The sequence below is a fragment of the Nannobrachium achirus genome (genome assembly GCF_963921795.1).
Source record: "Nannobrachium achirus genome assembly, chromosome: 2".
In the NCBI taxonomy this organism is placed as follows: domain Eukaryota; kingdom Metazoa; phylum Chordata; class Actinopteri; order Myctophiformes; family Myctophidae; genus Nannobrachium; species Nannobrachium achirus.
In genome coordinates this window covers 52,242,318-52,262,168 of record NC_137811.1, presented here as the reverse complement: position 1 = coordinate 52,262,168, position 19,851 = coordinate 52,242,318, and the positions used below count along the sequence as shown (strand labels likewise).

At 43.8% G+C, this 19,851-nt stretch overlaps 1 protein-coding gene across 1 annotated transcript in view; it reads left to right on the top strand.

Moving 5' to 3' along the window:
- Nucleotides 1–19,851, top strand: part of vps13b (vacuolar protein sorting 13 homolog B) — a 495,502-nt gene that overhangs the window by 262,132 nt on the left and 213,519 nt on the right. Inside the window, exons 26-31 of the mRNA XM_080748468.1 lie at nucleotides 3,360–3,534; nucleotides 5,979–6,093; nucleotides 11,073–11,139; nucleotides 13,633–13,905; nucleotides 14,409–14,565; nucleotides 15,572–15,680. Of these exons, the coding sequence (XP_080604594.1) occupies nucleotides 3,360–3,534; nucleotides 5,979–6,093; nucleotides 11,073–11,139; nucleotides 13,633–13,905; nucleotides 14,409–14,565; nucleotides 15,572–15,680 (896 nt within the window). The remainder of the gene's footprint in view (nucleotides 1–3,359; nucleotides 3,535–5,978; nucleotides 6,094–11,072; nucleotides 11,140–13,632; nucleotides 13,906–14,408; nucleotides 14,566–15,571; nucleotides 15,681–19,851) is intronic.

The following is a 19,851-nucleotide window of genomic DNA, read 5'->3' as shown; positions in this document are numbered from 1 at the left end:
ATGACTCCAGCTCAACAATAATTAGTCCCCAAATGGCAGTTGACACTAGGATGTCTCTCATTCAGACTGGGTAGTGTTCAACACCATTACCCCTGGGCTCATGTTACTGACCGCTATTACACATACTGCTGTGCTCGCGCGCACACACACACACACACACACACACACACACACACACACACACACACACACACACACACACACACACATACACACACACACACACACACACACACACACACACACACACACACACACACACACACACACACACACACACACACACAGTGATATTTGCAGACACACTGTGGACCTACTGTTTGGTTCCTTGGCAACAGGTAATGACACTGTTAGACAGTTGATTGGACTGAAATGGCAAATGAAGGATGTGATTCAAGTCAGTTACTCTGTGGGCGTTTACGTTCATGCCTATCGTGTTTTACGTTCATCATCTTGATGGACGTGACAGCTTGTATGTGTTGTATTTATGTGTAATTGTAAGATACTTTGTGGTGTGCCCAAAGTACCTCTTTTAGCCCTATGTTTCTCTGAGGCTCGTCCAGGTTATGTTCATACCTACAGTATTGCAGGTAATCATTATGATTGCCTTGACAGAGAGTGTTTATCTTGTATATTTATGGCTACGGAGGTATTATGAGTTTCTCCCTCGCCTCGCTCTCTGCCTCGTCCTTCCCGGGAGCACATGCTTCTCATCAGACTTTCCAGAGGTTTCCCCCCATATTATGGGGAATCTATTTCTGAATCGCTATAATCCTTAATGTGTTTATACTGTTGTCGTCCGTTGTTATCGAGATCCGTAGTCAACCACCCTCAAATACACGATTAAATTCAATTTGCAAATTAGCGTGCCCCCCACATACACGTGTGCGCGCACGCACGCACGCACGCACCCACCCACCCACCCACCCACCCACACACACACACACACACACACACACACACACACACACACACACACACACACACACACACATGCATGCACACACGCACACACACACACACACTCACACACACACATAGCAGACAACAGGGACACAGTGTCCTCATCTGGTTCCTCTTAAGTCAGTGCAATCAGCCCAGCAGCAGTGGGGTTCCTAATTGAGATGGTTGATAACCTCCTCACCAACCACACAGCCAGCCTTGATAAGCATGACACAATCTGTCATTATGGAGAGGAGAAGCTGTGGAAAAAGAGGGGGAGAAAAACATCTATTGAGCATATTCACATGGCGGACATTTTTGGTCTTACGTCATGCTCGGTGGGCCGGGCTTCCAGCCTTCCACCCCTGAGTATGAAGGAAGAACAACATGTGCATAATTATGGTCGACGCTGCAGCTGCAAATTGCCTTATTGTGCATTTGCAGGTTTCTCGCTCTCTGAGTCAGCCAAACAGATACATGTTTGGAAAACACGTCCCCCAGAAAGAGAGGAAGGATGAATAGAGGGAGGGAGGGAGGTAGAGAAATAAATAAATATAAAAAAAAAAGAAATGTCCCCAATGCTGTCATCCTCTGTGCTCTGCCAAACCCCAGTAATGAGCTGAGAGCTCTCTGAAGGCAGCAGCCTCGGCCGCATCCTGCTCTCCTCTCTCCTCCTTCCTCTCTTCCCTTCCGTTCCCCTCCCAGGCTGCACCGTGCATGTGTGTCGTGGCTTGTGTGAGTGAAAGCAGGCTGTGTGGGTGCTGGTGGCTTAGCTTTGGGGTTAACACCAGTGACAGTTCCACACAGTGAACCCCACCAACCCCCCCACCCACCACCACACACACACGCGCACGACTCTACTCTGAGCCGGGTTCTGCACACCAGACACTGATGTCATCCAAGACCAAAAGGCTCTCAGGCTTGATGATGCTTTGTTATGGCTACACGCACATGGGACATGCATCCAAACACGCTTTATACTGTACAGTACGCCTACTGATGCACCAGGGTGCACGCTCGCGCCCACGCGCACAAACACACACACACACACACACACACACACACACACACACACACACACACACACACACACACACACACGTGCGCGTGCGTGCACACAAGATCATGACATGTACACAGACACACGGATGCACAATTAAACAGTATGCACATGAGGAAAGACAGCAGGGCATTTCAAGTTAAATGCTATTTGTCCTCTTTCATAATGCTATTCCACATTTTGGTTGGCTGTGTGGTTTCACGGGCCTTAACAGACAATACTCTCTCCTATCAGCTCTCTTTAGCTGCAATCTGAGATGTGGTCAACTCCTGTAAACAAAAGGACAAGGCACAGCACAAGGTCCTGTTATAACAGAACTAAACTTTCAGTATTTTGGCATAGTGGGGTGTCCACCACAGCGGAGACTAGGTTCGATTCCACCATGGTGCTTCCAGCTTGGCCAGGCACTGCAACAGCGACAACTGTCCTGTGTTCGCATCCTACTGGTTGGTCAAGGCACTTATTCAGCAGGAAACAGTGCTCTGAAAGATAGTGTTATACCACCCACACCTAAGTTTGTAGCCGGTTTCGGGTGATTTCTTTTTTGGGTGTTGGGGGGGGTCGTTTAATTTAAATTTTTTATTAACGGTATAACAATGAGCTGCAGACTGCTGGATATTTACTAGTTGTTTAGCACGCAGCGCAACACACACACACACACACACACACACACACACACACACACACACACACACACACACACACACACACACACACACACACACACACACACTATGTGTTATGCATGTGTTACACAGGTGGAACCCCTCACTTCTGATTGGTTAGGTGAGAAATGACATGATAAACAGCTATGCAACCACTGAAAACAAATGTTATTATTTTAATTTCTGGGGAAAACCAGGACAATTTTTTTGTGAATGTGAACCAGGATTTAGAGATATTTATGGGGACGCACAGCTTGAACTCGGGACAATCCCGGCCAAACCGGAACGTCTATTCACCCTAAGGAGACATGTGGTTGTCTACACCAGTAGTTGTCAACCTTTTCAGGCCGCGACCCCCCAAAAATGTCATCCTGACAAGCACTTGGAATTGTTGGTTTGAGGCATTACATTTAATTTGACTCGGTTCCACAGATAAATATTGTCAAAGCCTCGCTCGCAACACAAGATATTGTGAGGATAAATAAAAAATACCAAAAAGGAGGTGACCAATGGACGCCTGGGGGCCCTGGTTGACGAACTATAGGGTGTAAATGGTTAATGCACTTCACTCTCTGTCTTTTGCGATTCAACTAAGGTTGTGTCATTACTTCTATTGTGTGACTGACTAGACATGTTCCTGGTCTCTGTACACCAGTCCAACCAATGCTGTCCTGTGCTGCTTGGTTCCCCAGGGAGACTCTGTTCCTGCCGGGGATGACGGCCCCTTCTCAGATACTGTGACTCTGGAGCAGAAAACCAGCACCATCGGAGGTTTCACCAGTGGGAAGGTCAGCCTTTGGATGCAGTGGATGTTACCCAAGGTCACCGTTAAACTGTTTGCCCCTGACCCTGCTGCCAAAAAGACAGGTATTTGATGCTTTTACCAGTGCTTTAATTCCATTTGAATAAATTGCTTTTGCCTCTGTCACTCTTTTTGCCGTTTAATAGGGCTCAAGTTAAACATATTTTGTTTATTTTATCAGTAGTATTTAGATTCTCTAAAATGTACGAACTCTGAAGTTTAAACGTGACATAAGAATAGGGTAATAGTATTTAATCTCATTCAGACTTGTCGCCAGTAGTCAAAAAGTTCTGGAAGCTGTCCAAAGATTTTACATTCCGTCTTATTAGATAATTTGAGAGCCCCACCTAAACCTTGGACCGTATCAACATTTGGAGAGATCTGGCCTCCTGTGTTTCCTCCCTCAGTGGACCCACTCTGCACTCAGGAAAGAAAAGCAACAGTGGACAGAAAGGAAAGGGAGGGGGTGGGTGGAAAAAAGACAAATAAATAAGTGGGTGATGAATCCCAAGCAGGCTGCCTCTTCTCCCCTCAGATTTACTGGGGCGATGAAAAGCTAGATTTACCTTTAATTGGCGGCTGTAATATTTAGCATCTGCCAACCAGATCGCACAGCTTAAGTTCTTTAATAGTGGAAAGGGAACATTTGGGCGGACCTCACAGAGATGGTTTGACTTAGAAATATCCTAAATAGGCATTACGTTGGATTTGGGCTATAATATGTGCCATCTGAGTTGCGAGGTGAATTTACCGCTGCATTCACCGCATGCAACACATTAAGCAATTGCATATGACTTTGAACAGTCTTCGCACATGCAATATATAGTGTATATTCAGAGGAAAAGGCATTTACATTAGATATTAGACGCTATGTATCGCACAATTGCTGTCTTTGATATAAGACAGATATGACTGCAGACTATCCACCGTGATGTTTTTCAAGTGGAAAGGGAAATCAGAAAAACAGGTATTGCCAAAGGTAGTGTTTCTAGGATGCATGCTATTATTCTTCTGCCTACACATACGCCATGCCCTAGTATGAGCAAATAGGGGAAGGGAATCAATGTCACGTGATTCCAAACAAAGTTGCTTATTGGTCAAATACCCTGATGTGTGTCTCAAAGAATGTATTGGAAGATTGGAGATAGAAATATCAGCATGTGTCTCCACAGGTGCAATTTCCCTTTTTTAAGATAAATGATTGTAGACGGAGGGACTAAGGATTTCCAGTGCTCCTTCAGGGCGAATTTAGCAATATCATGCATCAATAATCAGCAGCTTGTTTGGAGAGTTTCTAACAACTGGGAGAGTTCTTTCCGCACCGTATCCACAATAAAGCAGAAAAACGCATTTCAAGATTAACACAACACCAGTCCAGCAGCCACTGTACTGTATTTCTCGGAATCACCAAGGCATCAGTACAACAAGCTAAGCTATGATTTCAGGGGCTTTCTCAGTGGAAATATTGAGAAAGGAACAACAGTTAAGCTCACATGTATGCTTGCTTCAAAAGGACCTTAATCAGTCCTGCTACAAGTCTTACTCACTTTGCCTGCAGTGGGCCGCTTTGTTTGCTCTCAAGGTGCACTGAGGCACGCACAAACACTTACACTTTTAAGACTGTGGGTTCATCAAGGGTTCTTCTATGATCTAAAAGGAGTCAACAAGCACCTTTAAGTTTCCTTACAAAAAACTAATCCATGTGTGCGTGTGTGCGTGTGCCAAGAGAGAGAAGCAGCCTTGTGCACCGAACTCACCAAAAAAGAGTTACACACTCGCTGTATCGTTCGTGCAGGTTTGTGCGACTGTTCTCGGCAAACCTAGCCCCAGTGTGACGTCTTGTTGGAATCCTGGCCAGAGTGGATTATTTTTTTCAGATGCACAAGCGGAGGGTCCGTACACTGCCAATCAGAATGGCTGCATTCATAAACATGGAGAGGAAGAAATGCAGTGTCCGTGCACGCTTGCGCACCTGGTGGGTTTCATGCGTTAGTAGTCAGGCTAACATTGACCAAGCTTCATCATGAACACATGTGGGATTACGGTATAGGAACTGACCAGAGCACTGGGATTAGGACCAACAAAAAGGCCTGGACTGGGTTATCTACAATGTAGAGCCTCACCCATGAAAAACACATACAGTACACACTCCCCACATTTGCAGTGCAATCTAAGAAACTAAGGATTGAAATATTAAACTAACCTAACAGTATTAACTTGTTTACTCTTAGATCTTTTTTTCTCCTTGCTCTGCCAGCTTTTCTTTTCTTTTCTCTTTCTGAAAACATCAATAACAAGCTATCTTAAAAAATAATTTCACCCACTTCTTTACAGCTGTAAACATGTGAGGTGATTTACATTTAAGGTTACATGTGAGGTAATTTACAATGGAGTTGTCTCCATTCACCATATAATCCACCCAAATGATGTGTCATTGAATGTAGACCAATGTATGGAATGGTTGGCTGTTTGAATGTACTTTAACTCCTATCATTTGTGTGTTTCACAGAACTCTATGTGATTGGTGAACTGGAGGACCTGAGTGCATCAGTCGATGTGCAGGATGTCTACACTAAGATCAAATGTAAAGTTGGCAGCTTCAACATTGATCACTACAGGTGCAGGTATAGTAGAGTGTGACCTGTGGTCACCCACATACAGTATAAACTGAACATCTTTCCTCCTCCCTCTCTATCTCTCTCTCGCTCTCTCTCTCTCTCCCCCCTCTTTATTTCTATGTTTCTCTTGCTTCACACACATGGATCTACCTCATTAATGCACACACACACACACACACACACACACACACACACACACACACACACACACACACACACACACACACATACGCACGCAATACACCACTAACGCCCTGTCCTAACACTTACCCTTTCGGGTAATTCATCAGATTATCACCTCAGTATCATTGTCTCCCAGCCAGCTGTCGTGGTGGTGACCGCAGACAGACAGATGGACAAACCAGTTGACTGGCCTCTAAACTAGCCGACCACTGACTCATAGCATAATGGAGGAGGTCAGTCAGCCAGTAGCCAGTGGTCAGTCAGTAGTCTGTTGGTAAGACAGTCAGTAACTCAGACATTCTCTGTCTGCATTGTCTGAATTGAGGCACAGAAACATTAATATGTTGTTTGAGCTGGCTTCGGTGGTGACATTATGGTCATCTTTGCCCTTGCAAGTAAAATGTAGATTTAGCTCTGGGTTGTGAAATTATAGAAGCACGTACTGTAAGACACATTGAAACTGACGGATTGATGCTTTTCTCCTGCCTCCCCCAAAACATTCTTCCCATGGGTGATTAAATAGTCCCATTTCCATGTAACTTGTCCTGATCACATACCTCTGTGATGGAATCACAGTGAGTACGTGCCTGTGGGGCTGCTCTGCTGGGAAGAGACCACTTAGCAGGAAGGAGGCAACTCACCCTGTCTGAGGAGATAATAGAACTGAGACCTGACATGCCAATTGCCAAAGTGTTGCAGTTTATGGGCCAGGATGTGTACGTGTTTATTTATGTGTGTACAGGTTTGTGTGTGTGTGTGTGTGTGTGTGTGTGTGTGTGTGTGTGTGTGTGTGTGTGTGTGTGTGTGTGTGTGTGTGTGTGTGTGTGTGTGTGTGTGTGTGTGTGTGTGTGTGTGTGTGTGTGTTTATGCCTGTGACTATGTACAGTATGTGCATTCCATTGTGTGCCTGTCTTTCAGTGGATGATGTACCAGTTCTAGCCAGGCAGTTAACGGGAGGTCTATCTTGCTGGGCCCTGGTCCCATATTGAACACCATTATCAGGAGTCAGCATTTATCACTGTTGATATGCTAATAGACATATATTCTGATGGGCCAAATCTTCCACATCAGCCCAGCCAGGTTGAGCACACATCACATCAGGTCAGACTGAGAGAGTGGGGATGGGTTTTGGCTTCGTTCCTGAATGTCTAGAGGGAGGCTAGTGGACCTCCCTGTCTTTCTAAGTACTTAATTGATTTACTTTCTGCTGGGCCAAAGTGCTACAGTACATGTGCTCTATCACCCAAGCCAGAACACTGTCTGTGGTAAGGAGACTACAGCCTTGTGCTGGGTCATTATCTCATACTATACAGTAAGTGTTGTGTACAGGTGTGTATCCAATCAGCCCTGAGAATAGGAGCCAATCTTAATCTCTTTACGAGACTTCAGCGCCTCCCTAAGTAGATAATGTTATCAATTTTCATGTTTCTTTGGTTATTTCAGTTTAATGTACATTTAACAAGATAGTCTTAACACACCCTTTAATGGACCAGGGTTCTGGCAGGCAAAAGTGCTCCGTCATCCAAGCCAGGTTATAGCCAGTTGTTTAGGACACAGTGGAAGATCTCTGGGCGTCAAGCCCATACTAATCTGTATCATCGAGACATATAAGAGAGCCCACTGGGGTTGGAGTCCATATGAATCATTTTGAACAGATAATGGTTAGGTATTTCACCACCCAGCCCAGGTTATGTGTACAGGAGGTCAGACTAAATCACACTTGACAGAGGGAAGGAAAACGAACCCTTTCTCATTTTGGCCGTATTGTATGTATCTCACTGCTGGAGAATGCAGGCAGAGTCAGGGCAGGCAAACACGTGGAGGTGAGCAGAAAGTCCAGTCCGTGGATTGTTATCAAAATAGGTAGAGGATATGGAGATGAGAGGGAAGGAATCACCAGAGAGGGAGGCCTCCAGGGGAGCGGAGAAACAGGAGGTTGGGGCATTAAACTTGCGTGAGATGTTTAACTCTCGCTTTTAACAGGCATTAAATCTGGAAGGTTGGAGGCTCCATTCGCGTGGGACAAGGTTGAATAAGTCCTTGTCCTTGGGTTTAAACTGAAGTCCTTCTCCTCGCGTTTAAACTGAAGTCTTCCCTGGCAACCGTAGCTCCTTGCATTCTTGAGCAACGTTGAGGACCCCCCCTCCCCTCTCACACACACTCACTCCCGCCAGAGGACGGCTGGTGACAGTTCACCCTCATTTACTCCAAGGAGCAGCTCACACAAATTGTAGCTGATGTGTTCCAGCTGCATCGCAAATGACTGAGAGAGTGAGAGATGGACGGATGGAGGGAAGAGACGCACAGTGGTGGGGGGTCCACGTCTATTAGTCACTCACAGGACGTGTAGGACGGCTGAGAGGGGAGGGTACAAAGAGATTGCTATCCATACGTGCACACATGCTCTCTCTCTCACACACACACACACACACACACACACACACACACACACACACACACACACACACACACACACACACACACACACACACACACACACACACACACACACACACACACACAATACACACACACACAATACACACAAACACACAATACACACCCTCACCCTATATGCCATGCAAACTCATTCATCAAGCTTGCATATAATGCACACGCATAGAACACAACCCTATGTACAGTACCGTACAGTACCCAATGCAAACATACACACACACACACACACACACACACACACACACACACACACACACACTCACACACACACACACGCACACGCACACACAGCTAAGTTACACACAATGGATAATGACACATGGATTGCATTGTCTCACGCGCATGCACACACAGCAGTCAGAAACACTCGTAGACCCCCTCCTCAGTGAACTCCTGGTGTCCTGGTGGGGAGTTTTGGGGGGTGGAGGGGTGTGAGCGGCGTTTGCATTGGATGCTTTGTCTGAAGGAATCAAGGCAGATGTTGTTGAATCATTTCCCCGGAGTGAAAAGTTGTGCCATAAATGTGTTGTGCATGTTTTGGCATCCTGAAACAACTATAATTATAGCTGCAAGCAGCAATGAGACGGGGCCGCGCAAGGAGAAGAAGAGGAGGATAGAAGGATGAGCAGGAGGACACATGAAGAGGAGAAGTTGGAAGAGAAGAAAGATGGAAACAGTATGAAAATAGGATAGAGATGAAGAGGAATATGACAAATATGTTGTCTACAATACAATATTCATGAAATCTATTGAAATATTGGCAAGTATCTGCAGAAATTAATTGTTGGGCATTAAATGGAGAGGAGAAGAGGAAGAAGCAGAGGAGGGGAAGCACGAAGCAGCGTATGGAACCGGATAAAAAGATGCAAAAGTGGAGAAGAGAAAAAGGTAGACGATAAAGAAGGGGATCAAAGAAAAACTCCACACAGAAAGGGCCCAGTGGGGTTCCACCGTGGTACCTTCTTAATGTGAGGCAACTGCTAACCACCATGACACCCCAAATTGACACGTTTGGAGGAAGAGGAAGAAAAAGAAGAGGAAGACATTCAAACTACATATTTGCACCACTCTGGAATTGATCTCACAACCTTTGATACCACAGGCAGAACATGAACAGGTTGCGCCCCTTCATTAATGCCATAGAGAGGGTTGCAAATAAACGAGGAAAGTGTGTTTCATAAAGGCAGAATTCAAATATATAATATATATATGAAGATTGATGACTGTAAAGTATGTATGCAAAAAACAGATGTTTTAAGACAGAACAATATACTGCATGAGAACAGAATTCATTATGATGTCAAAATTCAGCTTTTGAGTTAAAAACATGAAGTCTCATACACTAAACCTTCAAGAATTTAATTTAATAACAATTGTACATTACCATTAACCACTTAAGCCTTATTTTTGGATGGTTAGATATTTGTATTTGCTATCTTAAAAATATATATATAATTCACAGTTCTGATTCTGATAGGGAATTCTGAATTTGATGCTTTGTTGCAATTTTTGTTGACTTATTTAGCTTGATCAATTTGAAATTTTATGTAAAAATCTGAGTGATTGACTTCATTTCATTTGCACAAGTTTACAGTGTATAAAGGTTATGAAACTTTTCGACTAAATTCAACTTTAGACCGCCATCACCATACTTGAGTATAATTATGTGGCTTTGGTCAGGACCAGAACTCAACGCAAAACTGTTCATCCATTGGAAAGGCAGTATCAGCTAAGAAGCAGAATAGAGTGAAAAACACGAGGGACCGGCAGCAGGCCTGCCCAGACCCTAATGAATGTATAGCGCATATCTGTTTCAGGGAGTGCATCATATGCTCATTAGTGTGGGTCTCTGCCTGCATCATACAGTACATACAGCTGCGGTACACCACTTTCGCACGCACGCACGCATGCGCGCGCGCACACACACACACACACACACACACACACACACACACACACACACACACACACACACACACACACACACACACACACACACACACACACACACACTTTACTGCACAAGGACAAATTGTGGGATTTAGTGTTGTATGGGGATGATTTTGTGTGTGCGTGTTGTTGATGTCTTTTTGTGTCTGATCCACAGGTGTTCACATGGAAGACTATAACATACAGTACCATATGGAAATCAAACTACAAAATTCTAGTGATTTCATTATTTATCCAAGTTAATTTAAGTGTTGATTTCCAACAGAAAATGTGTTGATGCGCACATGTTTCCATTCAGTGCATAATGAATTTGAACAGGTAAACTAATGGTATTAAGCCCCTGCTAGTACCGTACAAGTGCTCTGAGTTGAGTTGGGCCTTGTGTGTCTCCGCAGACAAGGGCAGGGCTGTCACTGTGGCCTCTATGAAGGAATCGTCCTGCAGTGCAAGGAGACCGTCGTGGTGAGGCCTCTGCCAGGCAGCCCTCGCCCTCTGTACACAGTCAAATCCATGGCATTAATTTAACACTTAAGAGTGAACAGGAACCAAGTACACTCTCAAGTGTTGAATTATACCCTGAGAACTTGTTCTGTGTATACTTCTGCCATTCTGCTGCTCCTAACCTAGGTCCATCATCTCTATTCATGCTGGACAGACGGGGGGACATGAGAACTGGGAGGAAATTGCATTAATTTCAGAAAAATACCATTTACATTTAAATATGATTGTGGATAAAAAGAAAAAAAATACAGTTTATACAACATTTGAAATAAATAACAATGAGAGCTCTCCCCTGTCTGTCCTGTAGCTCTGATTGGCTGATTAATGTAGCCATTGAAATCAGGTGACAGTGGTTATTGGTTTTAATTAGTTCTCTGATAATTTGTCTCGTCAAAATCATCGTTCGGTTCCTGGCTTATGGCTTTTATTTCTTTTTTCCTCTTTTCCTTTGTGTTCTCTCTCCCGTGATTTTTTCTTTTATTCTTTTCATTCCTAACCTTTCACTATCTGTCTCTCTGCTATCTCCAACTCCATTTGCCCCCCTCCTTCTAAATACCCCCCCCCCCTCTCCCGCCCTCTCTTTTTCTGTGCTCCTGTCTTTCTCCTCCCTCTCTCTCTGCTCCTCACCCCCCCAGCCCAGAGGAGGGTGTGCGGAGCGCAGGCAGCTGTGGAGGAGTGGTCCTCTCTTGCACTGACAAGCTGAACAGACGCACTGTGCTGGTTCGACCCGTCAGCAAGCAGGACTCTCTCAGTCACTTCTCTGGCTTTTTCCCTCCTGTAAGAATCCAGTGCTGCTTCTTCTATGTTTTTTTTTCTCCTTCTTTAATGTTAACTCTGCTTAGGTTCCCTCAACAGTGGTCTGGAAGAAAAATAAAAGCCCCTCGCTGCTTCAGAGTGCCCCTCAGGGACTTTCTCTGTTTTCAGTACGAGCCATTGCTTTGATGTCTCTTATGGAATTTTTAGTGCTCGTTTTAAACTATTTCTATTGAGCGTTATATATTATGCAGTAGTCATCATAACAGCTACTTGGCATAATAGGAAAATCAGCCACAGATTGTTGTGATGAAAAATACCTCTATACTGTAGGTATGACCTAACGAGCACTTATAGGCCCTGAGGGTTGCACTTAACTCAGTGAAATGTAATCCACCCATCTGTTCATATTCATAGACCATTAAATAGAATAGCCATGCTGACAATAACCATGATCACTTGGTAACAAGCTTGTTTATATACAGCTACCGTACTAATCCCCCGACTTTGAGTCTATGATTTTATACTTTTAAATGATGTGGCTTCACTGGCATCTTAAACTTTTATTCATTATGAAATGGATACCAGTTCCACTGTTAATGGAAGTTCTTGCAGACTTAACCTAGGGTTGTGATTGATGTTTTAAGCAGGCCTCCTGCCCACTTCTTAGAAAAATCTTTTAATCATGCTATGGTTGGAGTTTGTTTTCTTTGCTTATTGCCTATTTGAATAAATCCCGCGCTGTAATTAAGTTTGCAAATCAGTCATTAGATTGGAGATCTGGTCCTTCTGATAAATCAGAAACATGCTCTCTAATTCAGCCTCAGAGGATCATAGCTACAATCACTCACTGTTATTATAAGAAGTTATGTTTCCCATAAAAGGAGTCTGAGTTACTGCTTCAGTCTAATTTAGAACATAAGACTTTGAATAAATCTACTGTAGTTCCATCCATTTTGCACTAGTAGCTTCAGCTTGGCTTGCTCTGTTAGATTTGTATAACTAATAATGGATGTAGCATTATTGAGAGCTTGTTTCCTGGGTTGATGTTAAGTCTTGTCTTGGGCTGCAGTATAAGCTCTGGTCATCAACGGGTCTTACATGACCAGTCCAATATGGCTGACCTGAACTGAGCTTTTCTTTTCACGAATATTCTATTCATGTCACAGAAAAATATTAGCCTAGACTTTAAGACCTAGGCTTAGGCTTATTCAGTAGAGAATGTCTTGGATAAAACATGGATATGTTTAGGCAAAATCTCACTATAAACTTTCTATGCTTGCAGTCCAGGACAAGGCTTTACGGTATATCCTCATACTAGAAATTACAACCCCTATTCTTAGACAAAAGGTTCAATATTAACCATTGTAGCAATGAGGCTGCACCATTACAAACAATATTGTTGTACCTTTTGTCTTAAGACAGGGGTCTTCAACACTGAACAGGGGTCCGATAGGATAATTATTTTAAATTAACAACTTGAACCCTCGCATCCCTATTCTGAGGAGAACTTTGGCCAAAAATAGCAGATCTACAAGCTCTCAAAGCACACATTTATACAATATGTAGAGGGGGTCCCTGCTTCATCTCTCTCTCAGCCTGAAAACGTTGAAGACCCCTGTTCTAAGAGTACTTTACTAAGAGTGTCCCATTAGTGCTAGCTTGCCACAGTGTGCTTTGTCCCCTCTTACCACCGACCAGACGGCAGCCAAGGTCCTGGAAGGTGCACACCAGCAGCACGGCTTCCTCTCCATCACATACACACAGGCAGTCACCAAGAACGTGCGCCACAAGCTCACCACGCGGCCCGAGCGGCCGGTGCGCGGCAGCACTGCCCCCGGGGGCCAGCGGGCTGCAGCTGACCCACTGGCAGACGGCTCACCACAGTACCTCCGTGAGATCCTCCTGACAGCGCAGCCGTTTGATGTGGTGCTCTCCTGTCCCTTACTGGCCACCGTAGTAGGCGTGTTCGAGGTTTGAATATATATATTTTATTTTTATTTTTGTATTGATCATCTTCATCTGTTGTACTATCAATGAAGCAGAAGGAGTATTTCCATTCACTCTTGATGACATGGTGGTCCTGTTTTGAATAGGCCTATGAAACCGATATTGGTGTAACGTGAGCGCTGCCACAGTGGGAAAATTAGGTGAAGCAAATGGGAATCCTTTTATTTTATTGTCAGAAACCACTTTGTTCGCATTATTCTATGTGCTATAATTGTGATTTTTCTGTCACCTTCCTTGAGTACAGAGCACAGAAGCAACAGAAAAACATGACTGACAATATTTAGACTTCATCATGATCAGCTAGCTTTACAACCCAGGGTTCTATCAAAAGTTGAACGTCGCTTAAAGCAACTTCAGTAAGGATCGTATGGTTCATTATTAATGTTCAACAAGTTGAATTTGTGTTGACAAGAAACTTCACAATGTCCCATGTCAAAGTCTATGGTTATTACGTTATGTTATTGTAGGCTACATTGCCAAGGCGCTACAGAGAGCGAGGGAAATCAGCAGGCCAGCCAATGAGGAGCCACACGTTGACCTCTCGCTGTTTGCCTCTCATCTACATCAACACCAGTGTGATCCGAGTGTTCTGCCCCAGAATGCAGGACAAACACGCTGCCTCAGGTTAGAGGACACACACACACACACACACACACACACACACACACACACACACACACACACACACACACACACACACGCTCTTAGTGGTGGAAAAAGTACTCACATTTTTTACTTGAGTAAAAGTATCAATACTGCAATGTAGATCAGAATTCAAAATCTACTTGAGTAAAAGTACGAAAATATTGGCATCAAAATGTACTTAAAGTACTAAAAGTAAAAGTACAAAATGTTTGAAAATAGCAGATCTTCAAGCTTGTGAGCTTGTAGATCAACTATTTTCAAATAGCCACGGTATAGAATAGGGCTAAAGTGCATTAATGTATGTTTTATAATATAATCATTTATATCTGCAAAGTAACTAGTAACTCAAGTTTTCAAATAATTGTAGTGGAGTAAAAGTACAATGTTTGGATCCGAGATGTAGTGGAGTAGAAGTAAAAGTACTGAAAACTGGAAATGCTCAAGCAAAGTACAAATACCTCAAAACTGTACTTAAGTATAGTACTTAAGTAAATGTACTTAGTTACTTTACACCACTGCACGCTCACACACACGCTCCCATGAATACATCTCTTGACATGTTTCCATTTCAACAGTGATATGACACTGTGTTTTGGGTTCAATATGCTTGTGGTGCTTCTATGGAAGACCTCGCCGTGGCCCTCTGAGCTTCCCAGACAAAGCATGGCTCTTGTATTAGTATGCAGAGACGTTTTTTTAAGATAAATCGTTGAGTTCTGGATGACCCCACCACTGCTACATCTACTCAATACGTATGAAATAACTATTGTCTAAATGTCATATGCAATGCTTTGTTGTGTCTTCTGCTAGTGATGAGTAATTGTGGTAAGCGTGTGTTCATTGTGTGTGTGTGTGTGTGTGTGTGTGTGTGTGTGTGTGTGTGTGTGTGTGTGTGTGTGTGTGTGTGTGTGTGTGTGTGTGTGTGTGTGTGTGTGTGTGTGTGTGTGTGTGCGTGCGACCCGTGCGTGCGTGCGTTTTCCTGCAGATACGGTGAATAAGGAAGACACCCTGGTGTTGAAACTGGGTTCTCTCAGCATGGCCCCCCAGGCCGACAACCCTCTGACCCGCATAGTCCTGCGTAAAGACATCTACCAGTAAGTCTGACCATGTTATAATTTAACTCTGAGAGTGTATACAAGTGTATTACAGTTAGATTAACACCCAGGATTTCACTGGGTAGGACAGTGGAGAAAGAATTGCATAGGACTGTTGAGTGGGACTCAAAACCACGGAGGTTCATACTGTATCTTACAAGAAATCAATGCTCTTGGTTTCTTGGTCACTGGTCTGGTCTGTGTGTACTGCAGAATACATTGTGGAAAAAAGGTCATTGTGCACACCTACTGGGAAAGGTGCGTAGGAGCAGTGCATGCACACTGTCTTCACTTACAGCAAACAAGTAGTTTATTAAAACCTTATCAGGTATCTGAGATGTCAGAGATACCTGATGAACGTTGTAATAAACGACTCGTTTGTTTTAAGTTAAGACATTTTTTATTTTATTTTTCTCTCTGCAGAATACACCCATTATCTTGTCTCTATTTCTTGGCACTCATATTTTTACTTCCTCCGCGACAAGATGATGTGTAAAGACCATTTATCTCTGATATTTTCCCTCACTTTATTTTACACTTCTCACCTCTTCTCTACGCCATAAAATGCCTTTACACACTCAGGCTACAGTATGTCCACATGCTAGGGCATTCACGAATAGTGATTTTTAGTATTCGAATTATTCGACCTCAAAGTATTCGAATAGTTGAATATTCGTCAGGACTGGCGAACAGGAGAGGCGAACATTGTGAAAATAAATATTTTTACAATATTTTTCTGCGGAACCGAGTCACATTAAATGTAACATTAAATACAATTCCAAGTGCTTGTCAGGGTGGGGGTCCCCAGTTCAAATATGTTTATTTTTTATATCACATCCTAAAAAGATTTGAGAAACCCTGGTATAGAGCATTGACAACTCATTCTTATGACTTCCTATCTAGCCAAGCTTTATAAACTATATATATTTTTAAAGAGAAAACAATAAAAAAAAAAGAAGAATATGCAAATATTCGACTTCGGTGAACAACGTCGAATAGTGACTTTGATATTTGAATATTCGAATATTTGGTGAATGCCCTACCACATGCACATGAATATCTTTTTAAACAGTGTTTTTACACCTTTGTTTTCAAAGAAAAATTAACGAAAAGCTCAAAACGCATAGCAAAAGTTATTTTCTTTATGTGTGGACTCATACTCAGCATGCACACACTACCTCTATTTAACCACTTTCATCCTGGCATCCCTGTCATGTCATTATAGGCAAAACATTTAAAAAGAGGCCAAAATAGTAGATATGTTATGTAGATATGTCGTATATAGTGGTTAAGTTAACTCATTGCATGCCAGGCCCGATAGTCCCGAGATTATTTCAATGTCTTTCCCCGCCAGGCCCGATAATCCTGAAAAAAAAATAAAAAAAAATTTGGACCCCAAAAAATGTAGTAGGCATGATAGCAATCGCGAAATTGCATGTTTAACCCCCATAGCAACCCCATCTTTCAAACATGGCAGCCATCTTTGTTTACATTTTAGGAAAACATAATGGCTGCTATCTCATGAATGCCTGAACGGATTTCCATTCGGATTTTTTTGTTTGAAAGCTGTGAGCAATGTGGACACACGTGGTGCATTATCTAGGCATGGGTGTGCATGATCCGTGCACTATGAATTACATGGAAGTCTATGGAGACAGAGGCAGGGGAGAGTACGAAGGTATTGTTAAATGGCGGGGAATGTGTTAAGCTCACCAATTTGCTCGAAGTTCGTTAGTTAAAGAGGCGTTACCACAGTTTTGTACTTTTTCTGGTTTGTATTTGACATTTTTTCCTGGAGGCTGACACCTTTTACCATTCACCCAACACTGTGGGTGTGGCTAACTTCACCCACCATGACAACCAGGCTTACTTAATGAACCGGTGGGTGTGGCCACATAAAAACCTAATTTTAACTATTTCTGTACACTTTTTGGAAAAAATCTTCCTCCTAGTATAATCGTAACACCTCATAATCATGTTGTAGGGAGGGAAAAAATCATGGCACTGCATCTTTAACTAACAGTGCCACTCAAAAAAGTTGTCTGCATTTCAAGTCTCACTCCAACAACGTCGCCACAAGGATCACAGATGAGTCTTTTTAATGGTGAGAGTGAAAGAGACTGACTGTGCATACAGTACGTGTGTTTATGCATACTTTTATTGCGACCGAAGGCCGCAGTTTACTATGAGAAACAGCACATCATGTCCGTGATGTCAGGGGAACCAAATCCCTTTTATGCCCATACTGTATATGGAGATCCCTGTGATGTCAGGGGAACCAAATCCCTTTCATGCCCAGATGTGGAGATATGGAGATCGCTGTGATGCCAGGGGAACCAAATCCCTTTTATGCTCATTTATGGAGATCCCTGATGTAATCAATATTAACCTCATATCTGTGAATATCTATGGGTACCAGCAGTGGTGCAATGGTGATTCAATGTTTGGGTACAGGTCTATCGATATGCATATAGGCTTGTTTCTTTGTTAAAACAGTTGTCGAGGTGTGAACTTGGGGATGTGTGAGACCCCGGCTCAGAAAAGACATGGGTCGTCGGGGGCGCGCGACCCAAGACTACGGCAACACCGGGTACCAGGGGTCTCCATATATGGGTAACTAGTCCGATATACATCACTGGCCAGATGGCCAAGACATGGTGCGACCTCGCCTTTTAGGGTGAGGTCGCTTTTCGCCCTTAGGCGTCTTACTGGTTTATGTGTACTGATCTGTTGTCTTTCTAATACCCTGGAAGAATTAACAAAATAATAAAATATCCATAACTTATAAACTGACTGCAAAGAAGTGTGCGTGTGTGAAATCCCATGCACACACACACCGTAAGTATGACATCAGCGCTTGTGCCTGCATGTGTCCATGATGTCCGCCGTCCCCTGGGACATTGCGGCGTGCACTGACTGAGGGCGCCGTAGCGTGGTCAGGCTCTCCTCGAGATGACGGGGTGCTGTGACTGACACCTCAGGGGTCCGTCAGGCCCTCTGACTGAAACACAAGACTGTTGATACAAGCCCTCTTTGCCATGTGGATCAAAGCCGAGCGCCAGGGAGATGCTGGACATCTGAAGGGAAATAGCTCTCTGCACAAAACACATTTCCCCCGCTATAGGCGGCTAAGAGAATCTGGATTGTGTCATAGCTGCCTCAAAACCACAGCTCAACCGTGTGTGTGTGCGTGTGTGCGTGTGTGTGTGTGTGTGTGTGTGTGTGTGTGTGTGTGTGTGTGTGTGTGTGTGTGTGTGTGTGTGTGTGTGTGTGTGTGTGTGTGTGTGTGTGTGTGTGTGTGTGTGTGTGTGTGGTGTGTGTGCATGGGCAGAGAAGGAGCTGGCAAACACATGTAATGAGGGAGATAAAAGTGGTGCCTAATGCTTTGTGCAGCTGCTGGTGAGATGTGAACTGACAGTGGAACCGGAGTGGAGGGAGGGGAGGAAAAAAATAAAAAGAAAGGTATATGAAAAAACGAGAGGGAGAGGAAAGGCCACTCCTGTCTTCATTGCTCCCTTCAGTGGGTGGAAGTGTCAGCGTGAGAGAGATTGCATGGAACAGCGAGGCAGAGGGGGGTCCATGCCTGTAGACCTGTCTTGACAGTCCATAACCATCAAGGCAAGACGGAGGAGAAATACTGTGCTCTGCACAGCATTGCCCAAATCTCTTCCAGAGGACCACAGCTATCCCCATCACACAGCCTTTCATTTTCCCTTTTGATGTCTGGAGCAAGGATGTTACTGATCAGTAACCATAGCTACTGTTTTCCAGGACCTCGTGGGGGGATTTTTTGTGTTTTCCATCTGAATGGAACATGATTTTGTACAGTCAGTGTACCGTGCCGAGATGTTTGTTGTTTGTTTTGATGCGAGTTAATGGAGTGGAACCCCACAGTTTCCATGGAAATGGTGCCTAATTGTATTCTGTTGACATGTCTGCCATGCTGTTATCATGTCAGATGATGTATGATGATCTTGTGGGCACAGAAAATTACCTTCCAAAGTTTTTCTCAGACTTTGACCCTAAAAACCAGCCTGACCCGCCATGCAATTTCACCCCACATTGGGTTGTAATGTTCATACACTCTGGTTGTTAAGGGATTGGTGGCTCTGTGACAAAGGTGCCCGCATCTCATAGATAGGCCTGGCAGGAGGCCCCACCCTGACCTAAG